The sequence below is a fragment of the Aspergillus tubingensis genome, assembly GCF_013340325.1.
Source record: "Aspergillus tubingensis WU-2223L DNA, scaffold_8, whole genome shotgun sequence".
Classification (NCBI taxonomy): domain Eukaryota; kingdom Fungi; phylum Ascomycota; class Eurotiomycetes; order Eurotiales; family Aspergillaceae; genus Aspergillus; species Aspergillus tubingensis.
Window position 1 is genome coordinate 4,916,564 of NW_023336282.1, and position 18,238 is coordinate 4,934,801.

Consider the following 18,238-nt stretch of genomic DNA (forward strand, 5'->3'; position numbering starts at 1 on the left):
CATAACTTGGTTATTGTATTCAGGTCCGTTTCTGTATGAATATTCTGGGTGGCTTGATCCAGGTCTTTTGTATATAATATCTTTCGGGATACCTACTTGCATGTTTATCTAGATACCTCGCCAAGGCGGCTATAGACTTTGTTTGGATAGGAATTCAGCTACATTCCAATATAACCGACTTGCATCGTATGAGCGGCACGGCTGAGTAGTGATGAGTCTCAGTCTGTTATAAAAAGGATACAGCCAGTTCACACAACAGACTTCAAAGTGAAGGAAGAAATAGATGCATTGTCTCTCATCTTATAGAGATCGAAGGGGAAAAAATAAAAACAAAAAGGAAAGGGCCGAACGCGATTTGAACGCGTGACCTTAAGATCTGCAGTCCCACGCTCTACCCCTGAGCTACCGGCCCTTTTCTTGTTGAAAGGTCGTTTGCCTTCTTGCATTATATTGCTTTGATTGATCAACTGGCTCAGAACCTCGGATTTATTGTGTTCTTGCTGGTTCCTGAGGTCCATGGCATCCCCTGGGTTACCCTCCAGGTACTACTTACTTACTTTGACATTTGCAGGTCTGTACAATCCTTAGCATCCAATTCACTAAAATCACATGCGACAGTTTCTCATAAGTCCTTTAGTATGGTTATTTCTTCCAATTGATGAGGGAGGTTGTGCACGTAATGGTATATTTTGAAAGGGCTGCGGAGTTCAACCCATGGGTATATATGTACATTTCTCGGCACGTCTTTCAATGGATAGTGGTACGTGTCAGCATATTGAGCTACCGCTCAAGAATCTGCTGCGTATGATGTAGCAATAAAAAATCCCATGCCATAGCTTCATACGAAGGACAACCTGTATATGATGTTCAAAAATCAAAAAGCAAGGGCCAAGCGTGGATCGAACACGCGACCTAAAGATCTGCAATCTCTCGCTCGTACCACTGAGCTATTGACCCGTTTGCTTGGCAAGGTGGCAAAACTTGTGCTCTACAAGCGGGGCCGCATCTTTCTGCTGATAGTCTACTGTGCTAGGATTGTGTATGTACCAAGTCTACATGGCGCATTTGGTTGTATATGTTGGGCTTGCATATCATATAGGCGTTTATATGGTTTGTATTGAGGCGGTTTCTAATTTATCCCACTGCGAGGTGACCTGCTTGTACTCTTCACTTTCATCCCGCCATCGTGATGAATAACTAACGTGTAGACCTAGTATATATATTTGGCCGCTCATGGTAGTCTCGGCAAGTTGACATTTACTACTAAGTACTAGCATCAATGTCACTCATAGCCATGTTCGTGCAGAAATTGAAGCCAATAACTCCCGCCAACAATATTATGAAAAGCATATAGCTACCAGAAGTACCTCAAATGTCACCACTATCACGCGATAAGATACACATGAAACCCATATGCCAAGGCGGGGCCGTCAGCTTATTCCGCCTGGTATAGGACAGAAACAGGTACTCTGAGGATCGGAGGACTCATGGAAGGAGTGAAATTAATCGTATTCCCGATAGCTTAAAACTTTTCATGAGTAACCTTAATCACGAGCTTACAAGGGTCACCTATACCCACCGTGGTGTATACTACGTCAGATACAAACACCAGTTCGACCATGCAACCAGAGACATAAGCAGACATGACTACTTGAAGAACACAACCACCAATTGCAAGCGAAACAAAAATAGTAACCGAAATACCAGATCCAGGGGGATGAGATCTGCCGGCGTTTGAAAGTCCCTGACCCGGTGGAGTTGATGTACGGAGCTGCCTGTCCGTCTTACAAATCAACAGTCAACAATAGTTATAGGCATACGTCACAGAAACATATACTTCTGACATTTTGCAGCCCCTGGCCCAATATAATTTTCTGGGTGCGATATTGCGTTGCATTGTTGGCTATCACTTGGTTTGTCAGCAGGGAATACGAAGAGCCGAAACACCGACATAAGCTGACGATCCGATGCCGAAGTATTTGGTTTCTAAGCAACATCATCTGTGATGGAGGCAACTGTTGTAGAAAGCCATCGAATTAGCAGATGAATCTCGTATAAAAGGACAAACAGGATCAATAATAGAAACCCACTCCAATCAAAGGCTCACACATCAAAAACCACAGATCCCTCTCTATACAATAACCACCACAAGTACCAACACCATTCAGCATGTCTCTCAAACCCATCACCCTCTGGGGCCACACCCAGGGCCCCAACCCCTGGAAAGTGGCCATGGTACTCGAAGAACTCGAGCTCCCCTACAAAACGAGATACGTAGCTTCTGGAGACGTCAAAAAAGAACCTTTTACCCTCGTCAACCCCAACGGCCGCGTCCCCGCCATTGAGGACCCTAACACGGGAATCACACTATGGGAGTCCGGCGCCATCATTGAATATCTGACCGAAACATACGACAAAGACAACAAAATCAGTTTCCCGGCTGGTACCCCCGAGTTCTTCGAAACGAAACAATGGCTACACTTCCAGATGAGTGGGCAGGGCCCGTACTTCGGTCAGGCTGTTTGGTTCCGACGACACCACCCTGAAGTGGTTCCTAGTGCTCAGGAGAGATACAAGAAAGAGGTTCTTCGGGTGTCATGGGTACTGGACAACGTCCTAAAAGACAGGGAATATCTGGTCGGTGGACGGTATAGCTACGCGGACATCTCGTTCGTGCAGTGGTACAATTACTTTGGAGCCGCTACGGATAATGATGTTGATCTGGAGAAGGAATACCCGAACCTTTACGCCTGGCTGGAAAAAATCAAGGCAAGACCGGCTATCTCTAAGACGGCCAGTCTACAGAAGGAAGCAATCGCGAATGAAACGCACTGAGTGGATTTGGGTTTGGTGTGTCATTCAATATAGGATGTCTATCGGGAACTTGAAAAGGTTCGAATATGGGGAATATGTATGTAGTAAATTTTGAGAACAGTCATTGATGCTTCTCATACCTTGAGTATTCTGCAACCAAAGCAATAGAATATAGATTGCGATGTCAGAACAGAGTAGGGCTGGTAGGGAATAGATCGATAATGTGGAGAGAAGAAGCTCCATCCGCGATGGGGAAGAGCCCGGTAACGACTAGTCCAAGTATGGCTAGCGCATCTTATGGTCTTGGCGCGAGTTTTTGGAGCGTCGGTCCGTGTCGCGACAGTCGCTCTGCCTCCAAGCCACTCATCCATCAATCTCTCGTCGCTGTCTGGTGGAGTCATCCACCCCCATTCTATCTTGCATATTCCTAATAACCTTTCCTTTCACGTCTCTACTACATAGAGGGCCGCGTTTGCGCCCCGCCAACCCTTCTTCTGAGCAGAGCCAAGTCCCTTGCTCTCTGCCACCCGCGACCTCAGCTTCCCGTCGTCGACTATCGTGCCAACAAGATGGAAGACAACCAGGTTATGTCTGGTGGCGCCACTGAGGATGCTCAGGCTATTAACGTGGCACAGGATGCCCCAGGTGATGTGATTACCACTTCCGGTGCGTTCTCCCTCTTTCCGCCCCTAAGGGGATTGGAACTTGCCAACATTCGCAATCGTGACACCCAGGATCGCAATCGCATCAGGGATCTCCTGAGAAAAAGACCGAGACTGGCCCCGATACTGATAACCCGCTAGATGCCCCCGCTTCACCCAAGCGCCAGAATGCCGATGGCGAACCCGAGGATGAGGAGATGGGCGGCACCGAGACGGAGACCAAGAAGGAGACCGATGGAGGCGAGGACCTCGCTGATGTTGCCGCACAGTCCGGCGCTGAAGGTGCTACAGATGAACAGCCGGCGCAGGCCAAGGCATCCATTGAAGCCTCCGCGCGCTCACATCTCGTTTCGCAAACCCACGCCATCATCCTCCCCAGCTACTCCACCTGGTTCGACATGCACCTCATTCACCCGATCGAGAAGAAGGCTCTGGCGGAGTTCTTCAACGGCAGAAACCGTAGCAAGACCCCTGCTGTTTACAAAGATTACCGTGATTTCATGATCAACACCTACCGTCTGAACCCTATCGAGTACCTCACAGTCACTGCGTGCCGCCGCAACCTTGCCGGAGACGTCTGTGCGATCATGCGCGTGCACTCCTTCCTGGAGCAATGGGGTCTCATCAACTACCAGGTAAGTATCCGCCCGGTGCCAACCTCAGTTTCGAGTTGCTGATGCCTTGATTCAGGTGGATCCTCAAACACGTCCGTCCAACATCGGCCCTCCTTTCACTGGCCATTTCCGAGTGGTCGCCGATACCCCCAGAGGCCTCCAGCCATTCCAGCCCGGACCCAACCACTTCGTCAAGCCCGGAAAGCCTTTGCCGGCCACGGATCGTGCAGCATCAGCCACCCCGGCTGCCAAGGCCGACCTGAACCTCGAGATCCGTCGCAATGTGTATGATGACAAGGGCAAGGAGATCACCCCTGCTACGGAGGACAAAGACAAGCAGACCAATGGCGAAGGTTCAACGAACGGTACGACGGGCGATTCGACCAAGGCGATGGAGAGCGCTTCCAAGGAACCGAGAAAGAAGTTCAACTGCTTCTCCTGTGGCATCGATTGTACTCGCCTCAGATTCCACTACGCAAAGGCGACACCAGCAACCGCCAACCCAGCTGCACCTGACACCAAGTACGATCTGTGCCCCAACTGTTTCCTTCAGGGCCGGATGCCGTCCAGCCACAGTGCTTCCGACTTCGTCAAGCTCGAAGACAGCCCATACTCGATTGCGCCCGACCGGGATGCTCCGTGGTCGGATTCGGAGCTTGTGCTGTTGCTGGAGGGATTGGAAAACTTCGACGACAACTGGGAACAAATTGCCACTCACGTTGGATCCAGGACAAAGGAGGAGTGCGTGATGAAGTTCTTGCAGCTGGAGATCGAAGACAAGTATCTGGATGATATGCCCGAGGTTCGTGCAGGCAATGGGCGGGAGCCTATCAGCCAGACCGAGAACCCTGTCCTGTCCGTGGTTGCGTTCCTTGCACAGATGGCCGAGCCTGCCGTGGCCGCAGCTGCCGCCGGCCGCTCCGTGGAGGAGATCCGCAAGGAATTGAGAAAGCAGCTCGAGAAGGGCTCTGGAGCCCAAGACAAGGGCAAGGAGAAGGAAGGCAGTGCCACAGTCAAGGCTGAGGATTCCATGGAAGTGGACTCTGCTCGCGAGGAAGCAACCGAGCAAGCTGTCGAGGTCGCTGGCTCCGACAAGGGCAAGGCTTCCCTTCCCACTGTGGCCCTCGCGGCTTCCGCCGCTCGTGCTGGTGCTCTGGCTTCTCACGAAGAACGTGAAATGACCCGCCTGGTCTCATCGGCCGTCAACGTCACCCTCCAGAAGTTCGAGATCAAGCTGCAGCAGTTCAACGAGATGGAGGAGATCATCGAAGCCGAACGCCGGGAACTTGAGCTCGCTCGCCAGCAGCTCTTCCTCGACCGCATGGCCTTCAAGAAACGCGTCAAGGAGGTCCAGGACACTCTGCAGGCCGTCAGCCTTCGGGGCCCTGGTGAGGAGACCAACAACATGCTCGCCGATGCTGCTACGACCGGGATCGGCAACCGCTATAACTTCCAACCGGCAGGAGGTGACGTTAGAGGCGTGCAGCCGCTGAGTGCAGAAACAGGCGCTGACTACAAGACGTTGGACCTGTAATGTACCTATGAAAAGGGAATGTTTCGCCAAATGATGACATGCTTTTTTCCCAACAGTTGGAGAGAAATTCAATAACCCTTTCCTTTCATTTCTAACGACCGGACGAAGGAGCCGATTGGGGTTGCTTTTTTCAATAACATCCATTGTATTGTACAATATCATAGGGCTGGACAGGAGGAGTGAAGGAGAAGGTGGGATGAACGAAGCGTCAGGATGTATCTGACAGTGACAGACAAGATGGTAGTAAAGTGATGTGTGATGGATTGATGGATGGTTTGCACTATGATCTGGTCTGATTTTTCTTTTTACATTCGATTTACAATCCGCTAGGTAGGAAAAGGCGCAATTGTTTTGGGAGTTCAGAGCTAAGTATTGTATGCGTGTGCCTCGCAAATCGATGTTCTATTGTTGAATGGTTCTTTATCCTGCTTATTAGTAGTTTTCGGGTTCCGTTGCAAGTTACTAGGCTTGAGGGTGGTGAGTAGTCTTCCATATTGACTTGCTCGATGCTATGCTTAAATCCGCTACAATCCATTCTGCCCTACCTACGTACTTTATATTTCGATCATCATTTGCCACCTGTTGCCCCTACCTACCCACCACAGAAATGAAGAGGTACATCATGCTAAGTAGCCTGCACATAGTACTGAACAAGACATCAACGTCACTTCAACCTCATAATAGAGGTGTCAATTCAATAAATACCACTATCTCCTGACACAGAAGATGTGATACCTCAACACCGACTGTTGATCATCCCCATTGACGGACCAATTATGAACGAGCATATCGCTCCACTCATGCCACTGCCCGTCGGAGTAGTATGATGTTTCTACGGAGTACAGCCATCTACTATTGAACAGGGATTCATGGACCTGATCCGTCCATTTGCTCACTGAACTGCAGTGGACGCGTCGGCGCGTGTTTCTATTTACTATTTCGACTACTTAGTACTCGTCCTTCATTTTGGGTTTCTTTGTGCCTCTTATATATATTACCTAGGCGTTATATACATTAGCTTATTACAAGCGTGTCGAACAATTATCTATTCGATATGCCTGCCCAGAAGAGAACCTCCATCGATATGATGGATCCTGCGATCGCTACTGGCCCTGATAAAGAGAATCAGCCAGCGGCAGGAGCAGCATCACCGTCTGGAAATACGCAGAAAAGCTGCGACGAGATTCGGCAGGAGATACGCGATTTCATCGCTTCAGGACAGATGAGCGCTAGCGAGTTCCAGCGCGCAATCAACGTGTCTCCGCGGTCATATTCTGAGTTTTTGAGCCAGGAGGGCGTCAAGGGCGCCCGTTCTGCTACGTATAAGAACGCCTTGAAGTTTTTTGACAGCTGGAGCGGAGGACCTGTCGTGCCGTTGGCTGAGACTCAGCCTGCGGCAACTGCGGCAGGAAGTGCCCCGAAGAGGGCGAAGAAGAATCAGCCAGCGAGTCCGGCTGCGGTTGATCTTTCGGGTGTTCACTTGGATGGAGATGAGGATGGGAGTGTGCAGGTCTTTGAGACGTGCGATGTGGTGAGGAGGAAAATCCGGGCGCATTTGCGTAAGACCGGAGTGACGCAGGCGGGATTCATGAGAGAGGCTGCGAAGGCGGCGTACCCGCAGGGTACGAAGAGGCTGAATGCGAATTCGTTTGGGGAGTTTCTCAAGAAGAAGGGCCCTACCGCCGGGAGCTCAGGGACGGTATTCTATGCCTCGTATGTGTATTTTGAGAAGTTGAGGATCAAAAATGGAGAGTCGAAGGACGCCTTTAGACTTGAGATGGAGAAGCTCTGGCCGAATGGCTTCGAGCTTGAGAATGTAGCTAATGGGAGGATGTGGTGTGGTCCCAATGTGAGACCCTGGGTTGACATATATGGGAAGGTGCACTTTTCGTGACTGTGACTGACGGCTCGTTTGCGGTCCATCTTGTTTGGAATTGTTCGAGAATTGTGTGTTGTATCCTTTGTCACATACTCCATGATTGATTATGCTGAGTGATTAATATTCATCCTGACGCTTCTTTTGGTTGTTCTTTGATTATCCTGCCATTGGCATCGATGCCTGCGAAGAGCTCAGACGCCGTGCTTTCGTCTAACTTCAGAGCCAACTTAGGTCCTGAGTAGAGTACGTCCCAGGTGAATGCGGGCTTTCCGCTTCTAGTATCCCAGTTCACGCGAGGAACTAGACAGGATATGCGTTTCCAGAGCCTCTGCATGAACCGTCGGGTGATGTTATGGGGCCGTCCGTCTACATAATTCTCGAACGTATCCCCCTTCTGCGGTCCCTTTGTCAGAAATCCAGCATCTAGAGTAGACTCAGGGGTGGGAGAAGTCCCAACTGCCTTTCGTCGGTTGGGTGGCGCCCATGGTATAATCCCCGACATAAGACCCTCCAACACCTTGAGCTCCGAGTCAGGCAGTGGTGGAAACAGATTATGTAGCGTCTGATTGTACCATTTCCTCCGAATGTTCCTGCGACGAGACGGAGCAAGCGGCTTCCCCCAGATATTCTCCGCGGGAACCACTGGTTCGACTTGCTTGGTATAGTACCCGGCATTCAGCGTCGTGATCATCGAGTTACGATTCTGAGCTTTCAACAGATCAACCATGACCGAAGGGGGCCGCCATCCATCCTCGAACATCTCTGGCGCTTCTGGTGCCACTGTCTGCGCATCCGCGGCCTTCAATGCGTCCACTGCGTCCGCTGGTGTGACCAATGCTTGTATGAGCTCTTGTCTCCGTCGCCCTCTGCGGCCATAAGCCTGCTGCAAGACCTTTTCCAGTGGCTTTGTATATCCCTCATTGGCTCGTCTGAGTAAGGACAGTTGGTGTGTTGCTGACTTCCGGAGTAATAGAAGTCGATGTTGATCGGTCTCTTTCTTCTGGGTATACCGTCGGAATCGTTGGAGGATCTGGGCATGAAATGTAACTCTGGCGACGGGGTCAGGAAGGTAGGAGCATTCGCGGAGTAAGGAGCGGAGAAGGTGCCGCCATGTTTCGGGAGGGATCTGGATGGCAGACATGGTGTCTGATGGTATGCCTTTACCTATCTTCTAATCAATTCCTCTCCAAGCCCGGAGTTGATTCCGCAGCACCGCGAGGCTATCCGACAGAAGCAGCAGGCGGTGAAGATAAAGCACCCAAACAGGCAATAGATGTTTTCGAGGCAGCGATACGCGAAATCGGGTTAGCCGCGAACGCGACCGGAGCGAATAACGAACGCCCCCGCGACTTCAATCAACTCATTCATCTCGTTCCTTTTACCCATTTTCTTCATGCAAGGCTATGTTGTACAGGATTACCTGAAAGAGCTGCAGATAGAGTGGCTTTTGCACTACTTGTAAAATTACTCCGGGCCGTTCAGGGCCTGACTGCCTCGCCAGAATCAATCTCATTGACTTGTCTCATCCCTTCGCGGTCGGTGCGCTAGCCACGCGCCTCTCTCTTTTCGCGCGACGTTCCGAATTGCCTGGCCGGTCAAGTCAGACTGGAGCAGTAGATCCCAGGATAGGTGCAGTTCCCCACATGCTTTCGCGATTCTCTCATTCTGTCATGATGCTGTTCACTTGTTGAACTGGCCCTGCTATTGGCTTGTGGTACCTGCAATCCGTATTCATTAACCTTTTTTTACTTTTTCCTTCGACAGAGCAGCCAGCCTTGAGTCGGTGTCTGGGTCGGGCACCCTAACACTGCTAATTCACCGTTCCTTCAATGGCTTCCAATAACAACCACCCAGCTCGCCCAGGCTTACCCATGTCCTACTCCCAGAGCAGCATGAGCTCCGCCAATGGCATGGTATTTTCGCAATCGCAAATGGGCTCCTTCAACGCCTCCCAGTCGGTCTCCTCCACCCCTCGAGCTACGCCTCCCCCGAAAGGGTCGCAACAGTCGATGTCCTTTGGTTACTCGAATGGCCTTCCGCACGGCCCTCGGTCAAGTTTCGCAGGTTTTGAGGACATGAATGGATATGGGACAATAATGTACCATGAAGAGTTCAAGCCTCAGATTTACAGGGTCAGTTTATCGTCATCTGCGCATCTTCGATCCCTCAAACGTTACTGACTCGCTTTGATGTGTCGACAGGCCGTGTACTCTAACGTCTCCGTCTACGAAATGGAAGTGAACGGAGTCGCTGTGATGAAACGTCGCTCCGACTCGTGGCTCAATGCTACGCAGATTCTCAAGGTTGCCGGTGTGGTCAAGGCGCGGAGGACAAAGACACTAGAGAAAGAGATTGCAGCTGGCGAGCATGAGAAGGTTCAAGGAGGGTATGGTAAATACCAAGGAACCTGGGTCAACTACCAGAGGGGCGTGGAGCTCTGCCGTGAATACCACGTCGAAGAATTGCTGCGACCCCTTCTTGAATACGATATGGGCGGCACAAATGGTACGGCGCAGGACTCACTCGACACCCCGACAAAGGAGCAAGCAATGGCTGCGCAACGGAAACGCCTGTACAGTGGGATGGATAACCGCGGCATGAGCCAACCTCAACAAGGCACATTCTTCCAGAACATCTCCCGCACGGCTGCGACGGCGGTAAATGCCATGAGCAAGGCTCGCTTTGACTCGCCTGCCGCTCGCGGAATTGATCAAAGGCGATCAAGTGTTATACGAAAGCCTTCGCACCAGATGAGCAGCCAAGATACCCACATACCTCTGAACAGTCAACAAAGCATGTATAGTGTGACGTCTGATGGTGGTTTTGGGAACAATTTCCAGAGCAACGGGCGCTATGCTATGCACGACGGTGCCAGCTTCGACCATGAGGAGGCAAATGAACCTCCGCGGAAGCGCGTTCGGTCTGCATCTCACCAGGCGCCGTCGTTTGGGATGCCCTACGAGCACTCGGCGGCTTCCATGGCTGAACCAACACCAACTGAGCCGAATGACTCCTTTTACCAAGATATGGATGTCTCAACATCGATAGTGGATGGTAGTAAGCGCGGGTTTGAGCCTTTGCCGCCCGCCACCACCCCGGAGAGGTTTCAAAAGATGAAGCTCATCATGACATTGTTCCTCGACAAAAAGACCCGCGATTTCTCCAGCCATCCAGCTTTGATGCAATTGACTGGGGAGGATCTGGAAATTCCGTTGGACGAATATCGGAACAATGCGCTACACTGGGCGGCGATGCTCGCTCGGATGCCTCTTGTCTATGCACTTGTCGAGAAAGGAGTTAGCATCTTCCGTTTGAACGGTGCAGGTGAAACGGCACTGCAAAAGTCCGTAGGAACGAGGAACAACCTGGATTATAGGAGTTTCCCGCGTCTACTGCAGGTGCTGGCTCCAACTATTGACATGGTCGATTACAGCGGGAGAACGATCCTTCACCACATCGCTGTTATGGCTGCTACCGGTGGTGGAGGTCATGTTTCTGCTAAACACTACCTGGAAGCATTGTTGGAATTCATAGTCCGCCATGGCGGTACGTCATTGAGCCGGCAAACGCCGAATGGTGCCACGGAAAATGGGCAAGGATTATCACAGGCTGGTGAAGTGATGACGCTCGGGCGTTTCATCTCTGAAATAGTAAATCTCCGAGATGACCAAGGAGATACAGCCCTCAACTTGGCTGGGCGTGCACGTTCTGTGCTTGTTCCCCAACTATTAGAAGTCGGGGCTGATCCTCATATACCGAATCACACAGGTCTTCGACCAGCAGATTACGGTGTTGGTGTGGACATGGTTGACGGTAACGCTCAGTCGCAGCAAGCTGGGAACGGGGGTGACTCCTTCATGGACCAGCTGGAGAAGACGAAGAAAGAAATATTGGATTGTAAGTGCTCGTGGATGAAAGTTGCGTATCAAAACTGACTTTAATAGCGACTGTGTCTCAAATCACATCAATTATCCAAGAGACATTGAGTGGTCTTGACAGAGATTTGGCCTCCAACCTGGCTAAGAAGCAAGAAAAGTTCGACCACTGGCACTCGAAGATTCGAGAGTCGGCCAAAGCACGACAGATCGAACAAAAACAGCTCGATGAGCTCAAATCCAAATCGTCCGACCGTATAGAGCTTAGCAGACGGTTTAAAAACCTGGAAAAGTCCTCTGATGACCTGCTGGTGATTCTGAAGGGGATCCAGGGCGATTCATTAGATTTGTCGAAGAAGTGCGCGATTGGGGACGCCGACAAAGAACACGGGCTCGACATTGCCGAGTTCGAGGCCATCTTCCCCGAAACATTCGACCCTGCCTCTGGATTCTCCGAGCAGCAGATGGCCTTCCTTCGCTCTCTCCCCACACCCGAAACCCTACAACAAAAGGTCGAGGGTTACCAAAAGTTTAATGAGGATATATTAAATGAGGTCGAGCGCCTGAAGTCTAAAAACGTGGTTTTGGGCCAGAACTACCGGCGCATGGTCATGGCCTGTACGGGATGGACTGCCGAACAGGTGGATGAAGCTGCTGAGGGGCTGACACAATGTGTCAAGGAATTGAATGAAAACCCTGTCCCGGAAGATGAGGCTATCGAGATCTTGATGAAAGATCGTGGCCAGGACTGGTGAATTCTGTTAGGCGTGATATGAGGGAATGTTATGGTACATATGCCTGGTCCGAATCCCCTGATTCGTGGAGGCTTTTGGGAGCGATACAGCGATTCTTGTTTATTGTTGCTACCGGTTGGCTCTTGTAAATCAAGGAGCATTGTTTATACGGCAGGGCTGCGGTGTTTGAGCATGTTTGCTTGGATGTTTAACGCGTTGACGTCTGTATTTGCAGATACCCCCAGGGCACATATAATGGATTTTGACGGCTAGTCGGATGGCGATATATCCGACAGATGAATAGCTGTACAATTGAATACAATCATCATCTCCTGGTCTTACTGCCTAAATTGACCATTGATCATATAGTGCGTTTGCGAGTGTAGAAGTGCGTGGCCATAGCAACCATGGCGGTGGGAAGAGTGCTGCTTGCAGTTATAGCATACTGCCACGTCCCAGTATAAGGCGTCACCGCCTGGCGATGGCTTATCGATAAACCGGCAGAAAAAAGTGCAAAAAAGGCACCAAGCGGGATGGCGGGGTTCTCGCGGTCTCGGGTTCAGTCCTTCTTTAATCTTCCCCAGTTGCTCCTTTGGACGTTTCTCCTCTGGCATCAGGTTCGCGGGGTAGTATCCTCATACAGGGACGCACAGGACATGTTATACTGAGACTATCGTTCCTGTCAATTCATCCAAAAACCCCGACTTGAGGGTCTCTTGCCGTCTTATTAATTCAGTCGCATAGAAGCCTAGTCGGAAGATCGCATTGATTACCAGCAGCACACAGCTATTTTCGCTCTTCACTTTACGCATTCAACGATACCCCGTGACAATCATTATGGCCGACGCTACTGTCACTTACCCCGCGTCTCTGAACACCCTGTTCGACGAGTCATCCGCGCTTCGGGAACAATATGACCCCATCCGCCTGGCAGATGCGGATATAGTGCCCCTTTTGCAGCTGCCCTCCGCAAAGGCAGTCTTCGGACATGATGCAGCAGATTCGGAGGCCCTCGGCCGTGTCTCTCGCAAAGAAATCTCCTACACTACTTTCTTGACGGAAAAGGCAAAGGCTCTCGCCCAGACACCAGTGGATGGCTTGACCTCTGAGCAACAGCGCTCTCAATTGCTCCATATCGGTCTGGCCGCTCTGTTCGGTTTCTTGCAGTCGAATGTCACTGGTCCGCCGTTGGAGTTCAGCCCTGCTGATGTTATTGTTCCTGCTGGTCTGCGGCCGGATGCGGCAGCCCTTCGCGCCGTCCGTGATCATGTCATCCGGGACCTCTCGGTGGACGGTGAGGCCGCTTACAAGCTCACTCCTAATGTGGAACTGTTCGCCGTGGCAAAGGCTCTGCTGGTGGATGCTGATGCCCTGGTGACAAACGGTCCGTTGGTGGCTAGGACTGTGAGGGTCCGTGTCAACTTCCTTCACCAGAAGATGCTGTCGGAAGTCACTGGCGCGCTGCAAGATTCCATCTATGCCGATTTGGAGGAGCTCGAAAAGCTTGTTCTGAGCGACAAGTGCACTGCACAGGAGAAGGGTCGGTTCCTCCTCGAAAGGGCTACCATCCATACCCATCACAGCTTTGATGCGAAGGCCAGAAAGGATCTCGAACAGGCTGCCGCGGAACGGAAGTTCGAGTTCGCTCTGACTGGTAAGCTCGGAAAGAGAACCAAGTTCCAGGACCGTGATATCAGTCAGCTGGTTATCCTGGCCAAGAGCGCCGATGCCGCCGCGGAATCGGACGACAAGCCCTCTGTCCCCAAGAAGCTGGATCTCAATGATGACACTCTTCTCGAGTCTATCTCCTTTACCAAGCCCGATGGTCAGAAATCCGACGATACACAAGTGACCGTCCAGGAGGAGTCGAATCTCCCTCCTGCCCTGGCATCTCTCGATCCCGGCGACCAGCCCAAGCTCGACCCCGTCGACTCCGCTATCCTCCTCGCTTTCGCATCCGCCATCACAAACACCGCACCGGAGAACGGTCTCACCCGAGAGGAAACGCAGCCGTACGCGACCCGTGTGCTCGAGGGTGGCAGCTCGAACTGGCAGATCTACACTCAGGCCCTGCTGGTACGCAGCCGAGTCGAGGGCTACAAAGCCAGAACTGTCGAGAGATCCGTCCTGCAGATGCAAGCTCTGGTCGACCAGGTCATCGCCGACACCGCCACCTCCGATGAACAAGCAGGCACGTCCGTCGACGAGCCCACTACTTTCCTTCCTCGACCCGAGAAATCGGAATCCGCCTCCGCCGCGGAGCGTCTGGAGTACATCTGGATCCTGAGCTTCTCCACCCGCTGGAGCCTGGAGGCCGAGCTCGCCACCCGCTGGGTCAACCTTGGAGGTCTGCGCACTGCTCTGGACATCTACGAGCGTCTACAGATGTGGGCCGAGGCCGCTCTCTGCTACGCCGCCACTGAACGGGAGGACAAGGCCAAGTACCTCGTCCGCAGACAGCTCTACCAACCCACCGGCACGGACCCCGACGACGAGAACGAGAAGTTCGACGGACCCGAACTCACCCCTCTCCCCGCCGATGCTCCCCGCCTCCTCTGCATCCTGGGTGACATCGACACCGACCCAGCCATGTACGAGCGCGCCTGGGCAGTCTCCAACAACAGATACGCTCGCGCCCAGCGCTCCCTGGCCCGCCATTACCTCAGCCTGAAGCCCCCAGCCCTCGACAAAGCCGAAGACGCCTACCTCAAGAGTCTCCACATCAACCGTCTCAACCACGGCGCCTGGTTCGCCCTCGGCTGCGTGCAACTAGAGCTCCAGAAATGGGATGACGCCATCGATTCCTTCACCCGCACCGTCCAACTCGAAGACACCGACGCCGAAGCCTGGAGTAACCTGGCTGCCGCGATCCTGCGCTCTCCCAAACCCGCAGAGACGACCGAACCCTTCCCCATCCCCATCACCGAGGCCCCCACCAAGGCCGACGACGAAGAAGACGAAGAAACCCCCAGCCAGCCCGCTCCCGAAGATCCCTACAAACGCAAGCGCGAAGCCCTAGCAGCCCTCCAACGCGCCGCCCAACTCAAACACAGCGACGTCCGTATCTGGGATAACGTCCTCACAGTGGCAGCCTCCATCCCCCCGCCCTTCACTCCCTTCCGCGAAGTCATCACCGCCCAACGCCGCGTGATCGAGCTCCACGGCTCCAAGAACGGCGAGAAGTGCATCGACCTCCCTATCACAGGACTCCTCGTCGACCACCTCGTCACCGCATACAACTACTCCGACCTCCTCATCTCCATCGATGGCGACGACTCCACTGCAAAGGTCGTCCGCAGCGGCACCATCGCCGGCCAGATTCTCTCGCTCATCGATACCAGCATCGTGCCATTGATCACCCACTCCGCCCCGCTGTGGCTCCTCGTCGCGAGAGTCGAGGTGTTCCGCGAACGCCCGAGCATGGCCTTCGAGGCGCATGAGAAGGCGTGGCGCGCGACGGTTGCTTCGGCATCGCAAGGTGCATTCCAGATGGCTGATGAGAAGAGGTGGATGGAGATTGTGCGGGCGACGGAGAGGTTGGTACGCGATGGATATGCGCGGTTTGGTCCGATGGATAACGAGGGTACGGAGGAGATGGTCGCGAAGGATTGGAGGTTTAAGGCTAGGAGTGCGGTTAGGGGTATTCTGGGTAAGGGCAAGGAGTTTTGGGAGGATAGTGAGGGGTGGGCTAGGTTGAAGGAGTTGCAGAGTGAGGTGGGGAGTAATTAGTAGATGGTGATGGTTGGTTATGTGATGGATGGTTTGAAAGAAAAGTATTATACTGTTCTTCTTGATTGTGATTGTGGTTGCGAGAGCAGAAGCAGCATATACATAGATCATTTATGAGAGTTCATTTGTTTGTTTCATTCGATAGACTCTAATTTTTAGCAGAGACTCAGGGTGCATTTATGCATCTATAATTGTAGACAACTAAGTACTCTCAACCTTCCTCTTCAACATCCCACAGAAACTCTCAAACAAAACCGTATCACTCCCCTTCAGCCATCGCACAATAACCCTCACCCCCTTCTCATCAATCGCATCCTTCTTCACCTGCACCTTGAACCCCAGCGCCGCCTTCGTCTCGTCAGTCTCCCCCATCTCAGCCATCGCATCCGGGTTCTGCATCTTGCGACGCGCCTGTCGAGACCACACGTTCTGCATGGCGAATCCCACTCCTGTGGCGAGGTTCTTGCGCCAGAGCCATTGGACATGCAGGGCGGAGAGTTCGGTGTCTATTTTGCTGCTGATTTCGTCGATGGACTCGGACTGTGTGGTGAAGATGTATTCTGAGGGGAAGGGGAGGAGGTGTTTGGGGATGGCGGTGGTGCCTCGGGCTATGGACTAAATGGTTGTTAGGTTTAATATTTGGGGGAATGGGATATAGAGGGATAGATCGTACGACTGTCGGACGGAGATCGGTCCATGACCAGGCTATGGCCCATCTTCGGGTCTTGTTTCCCTGAACGAATTCGGTCACGGCGTAGTTGTTGTTCTTGTGTTCGAGAAGCGTCTCGATGAGGACCGATACGCTGCTTAGCTTGCCGAGCATGGTGGTGTACCAGATTACTCGCTCGCGGAGGTGCAGGCTTTCCTCAATCATGCGTGTGATGAAGGCGATTTCGCCGCCTGTGGTGACCATTTCTACTTCGGCGCCGGTGCAGGCCTGTTGGGGTTAGTGAGGAGGATGGAGGTGGGAGAGGGTTGGTATTACTGTGAAGGGAGGTCGCTCTTTGGCTTCTGCGGAAGCTATTAATTCATCGCGCGAGGCGTAGAATGGGGGGTTGCACATGGTGAAGTCGAGTCTATATTGGGTTAATTGTATAGGATAGTAGGAGTGGGGGTTGTAGTTACCTGTCGACATTGAGCTTCGTGTCTAATGGAATCAGCTCATCATTCGGACCCGTCTGGATGATCTCAATGCGAGAATCGAGTTTGTTCGCAGAGACTGTATCTCGCGATGTTCGGATATTGTCATTGTCGATGTCTGCGTATGTGAGTGGGTGCGCAAACAGTATAGTCTGTGAACATACCTGTTGCGACGAAGCGCCAATGAGGTCGCATGGAACAACCTAGCAGGGGGTAGATGCTGCAACATCCTGTCCCACTACACTAGTGGGTTAGTGACCGAGTTCTCCGAAGGTGGAGTGGTGATTTACATGTCAAGTCCAATGACTTCTCGGTCAGGGTCATAGTTATCACGGTATTCATCGCCAGTGGTGTCGAGCAGGTCTTGCAGCCATAGAATGTAATTGAGTCTATACTGGGGTTAGATGCATGACACCATGCAACTAGTCCATAGACAGGCCATTCATTTACCTATTCGGGACCTGCACGTGTCCTTGTTAGCTGCAGGAACGGACATCGGCAGCTGGCAGACGTACCGGTGGACACAATCGATTCTCCGGAATCTCGACTTTCAGCTCAAAGTCGCGTTGCAGCAGACTCTTGGTCAATTGACTGAGTGCGTGTCAGTGGCAATTACAGCTACCATTCAGGTTAGTCTCCGACCCACCGAACAGCGTCCGGGTCGCTAAAGTCCAGTTGCCCATTGGATTTCAAGCTGGAGAAGTTTTAGTGAGTTGGAGATGAAAAAGGAACACACAGGTTGCACCGGATGGAACTGACTACTTTGCAAACTCGGGAGACTGCAAGGCAAGGGCCGTGAAGTCAACCTCATCCTTGTAGATATTGCGTGAGGCCCTCATTGTGTGTGCTACTAGAGGTGAGAAAGTTAGTGCCTTGTGCCACTGGTCAGGGACGGGCATCGTGCACAGTGGACTGTGTGGTGCTGGACACAACCAATGGCAGCGGGTGGAGCGTACCGGAAATCCTCCCCCGATACGGTAGAAGCACGCTATCGCTGGGCGACCTATCGCTTGCTTTCGAGAAGAATGCCCAGACGGAGTCTCCGAGACGGCGTTGGCTGAAAACAGGGAAGAGACAAGATCACGGAAGGCTGAATGGAAATGGCTGGTATTCCGTAATGAGTGACGACGTACCGTGCCTGAGGCGATAAGGCTGGGAAGAAGAGGGGGAAATTCACTCAGGCACTCAGGCAGTGATGTCATGCTCGCGTTGGATTTCATCTGCCAAATCTACTGCTCGATCTAAACTACTACTATG

The 18,238-nt window shown here is 52.2% G+C and overlaps 7 protein-coding genes and 2 non-coding genes across 9 annotated transcripts; 5 read left to right on the top strand and 4 right to left on the bottom strand.

The window, feature by feature from the left end:
• Positions 1-340: 340 nt before the first annotated feature.
• Positions 341-412, bottom strand: AtWU_t206. Its single transcript has one exon. It is a non-coding gene; the product is annotated as a tRNA-Cys (tRNA).
• A 472-nt stretch (positions 413-884) lies between these two features.
• AtWU_t207 lies at positions 885-957 on the bottom strand. Its single transcript has one exon. It is a non-coding gene; the product is annotated as a tRNA-Cys (tRNA).
• Positions 958-2,169: 1,212 nt separating this feature from the next.
• AtWU_07912 (glutathione S-transferase family protein) lies at positions 2,170-2,835 on the top strand (the record flags this gene model as incomplete). The annotated part of the gene is made up of 1 exon (XM_035503021.1): positions 2,170-2,835. The coding sequence occupies one exon, from the start codon at positions 2,170-2,172 to the stop codon at positions 2,833-2,835; it is 666 nt and encodes a 221-aa protein (XP_035358914.1).
• A 548-nt stretch (positions 2,836-3,383) lies between these two features.
• Positions 3,384-5,624, top strand: rscE (putative RSC complex subunit (RSC8); the record flags this gene model as incomplete). Its single annotated transcript, XM_035503022.1, has 4 exons — positions 3,384-3,398; positions 3,450-3,480; positions 3,618-4,111; positions 4,167-5,624. 4 exons carry the CDS (start codon positions 3,384-3,386, stop codon positions 5,622-5,624), a joined length of 1,998 nt encoding a protein of 665 aa, XP_035358915.1.
• A 1,054-nt stretch (positions 5,625-6,678) lies between these two features.
• AtWU_07914 (uncharacterized protein) lies at positions 6,679-7,518 on the top strand (the record flags this gene model as incomplete). The annotated part of the gene is made up of 1 exon (XM_035503023.1): positions 6,679-7,518. One exon carries the CDS (start codon positions 6,679-6,681, stop codon positions 7,516-7,518), a length of 840 nt encoding a protein of 279 aa, XP_035358916.1.
• A 109-nt stretch (positions 7,519-7,627) lies between these two features.
• On the bottom strand, positions 7,628-8,644 carry AtWU_07915 (uncharacterized protein; the record flags this gene model as incomplete). The annotated part of the gene is made up of 1 exon (XM_035503024.1): positions 7,628-8,644. The coding sequence occupies one exon, from the start codon at positions 8,642-8,644 to the stop codon at positions 7,628-7,630; it is 1,017 nt and encodes a 338-aa protein (XP_035358917.1).
• A 688-nt stretch (positions 8,645-9,332) lies between these two features.
• Positions 9,333-12,133, top strand: AtWU_07916 (putative APSES transcription factor (MbpA); the record flags this gene model as incomplete). The annotated part of the gene is made up of 3 exons (XM_035503025.1): positions 9,333-9,635; positions 9,705-11,400; positions 11,448-12,133. 3 exons carry the CDS (start codon positions 9,333-9,335, stop codon positions 12,131-12,133), a joined length of 2,685 nt encoding a protein of 894 aa, XP_035358918.1.
• Positions 12,134-12,949: 816 nt separating this feature from the next.
• On the top strand, positions 12,950-15,841 carry AtWU_07917 (tetratricopeptide repeat domain protein; the record flags this gene model as incomplete). The annotated part of the gene is made up of 1 exon (XM_035503026.1): positions 12,950-15,841. The coding sequence occupies one exon, from the start codon at positions 12,950-12,952 to the stop codon at positions 15,839-15,841; it is 2,892 nt and encodes a 963-aa protein (XP_035358919.1).
• A 201-nt stretch (positions 15,842-16,042) lies between these two features.
• Positions 16,043-17,820, bottom strand: AtWU_07918 (DUF890 domain protein; the record flags this gene model as incomplete). The annotated part of the gene is made up of 10 exons (XM_035503027.1): positions 16,043-16,456; positions 16,515-16,778; positions 16,827-16,917; positions 16,967-17,099; positions 17,146-17,219; positions 17,272-17,370; positions 17,432-17,442; positions 17,497-17,572; positions 17,628-17,675; positions 17,741-17,820. The coding sequence occupies 10 exons, from the start codon at positions 17,818-17,820 to the stop codon at positions 16,043-16,045; spliced, it is 1,290 nt and encodes a 429-aa protein (XP_035358920.1).
• Between the last annotated feature and the right edge of the window lie 418 nt (positions 17,821-18,238).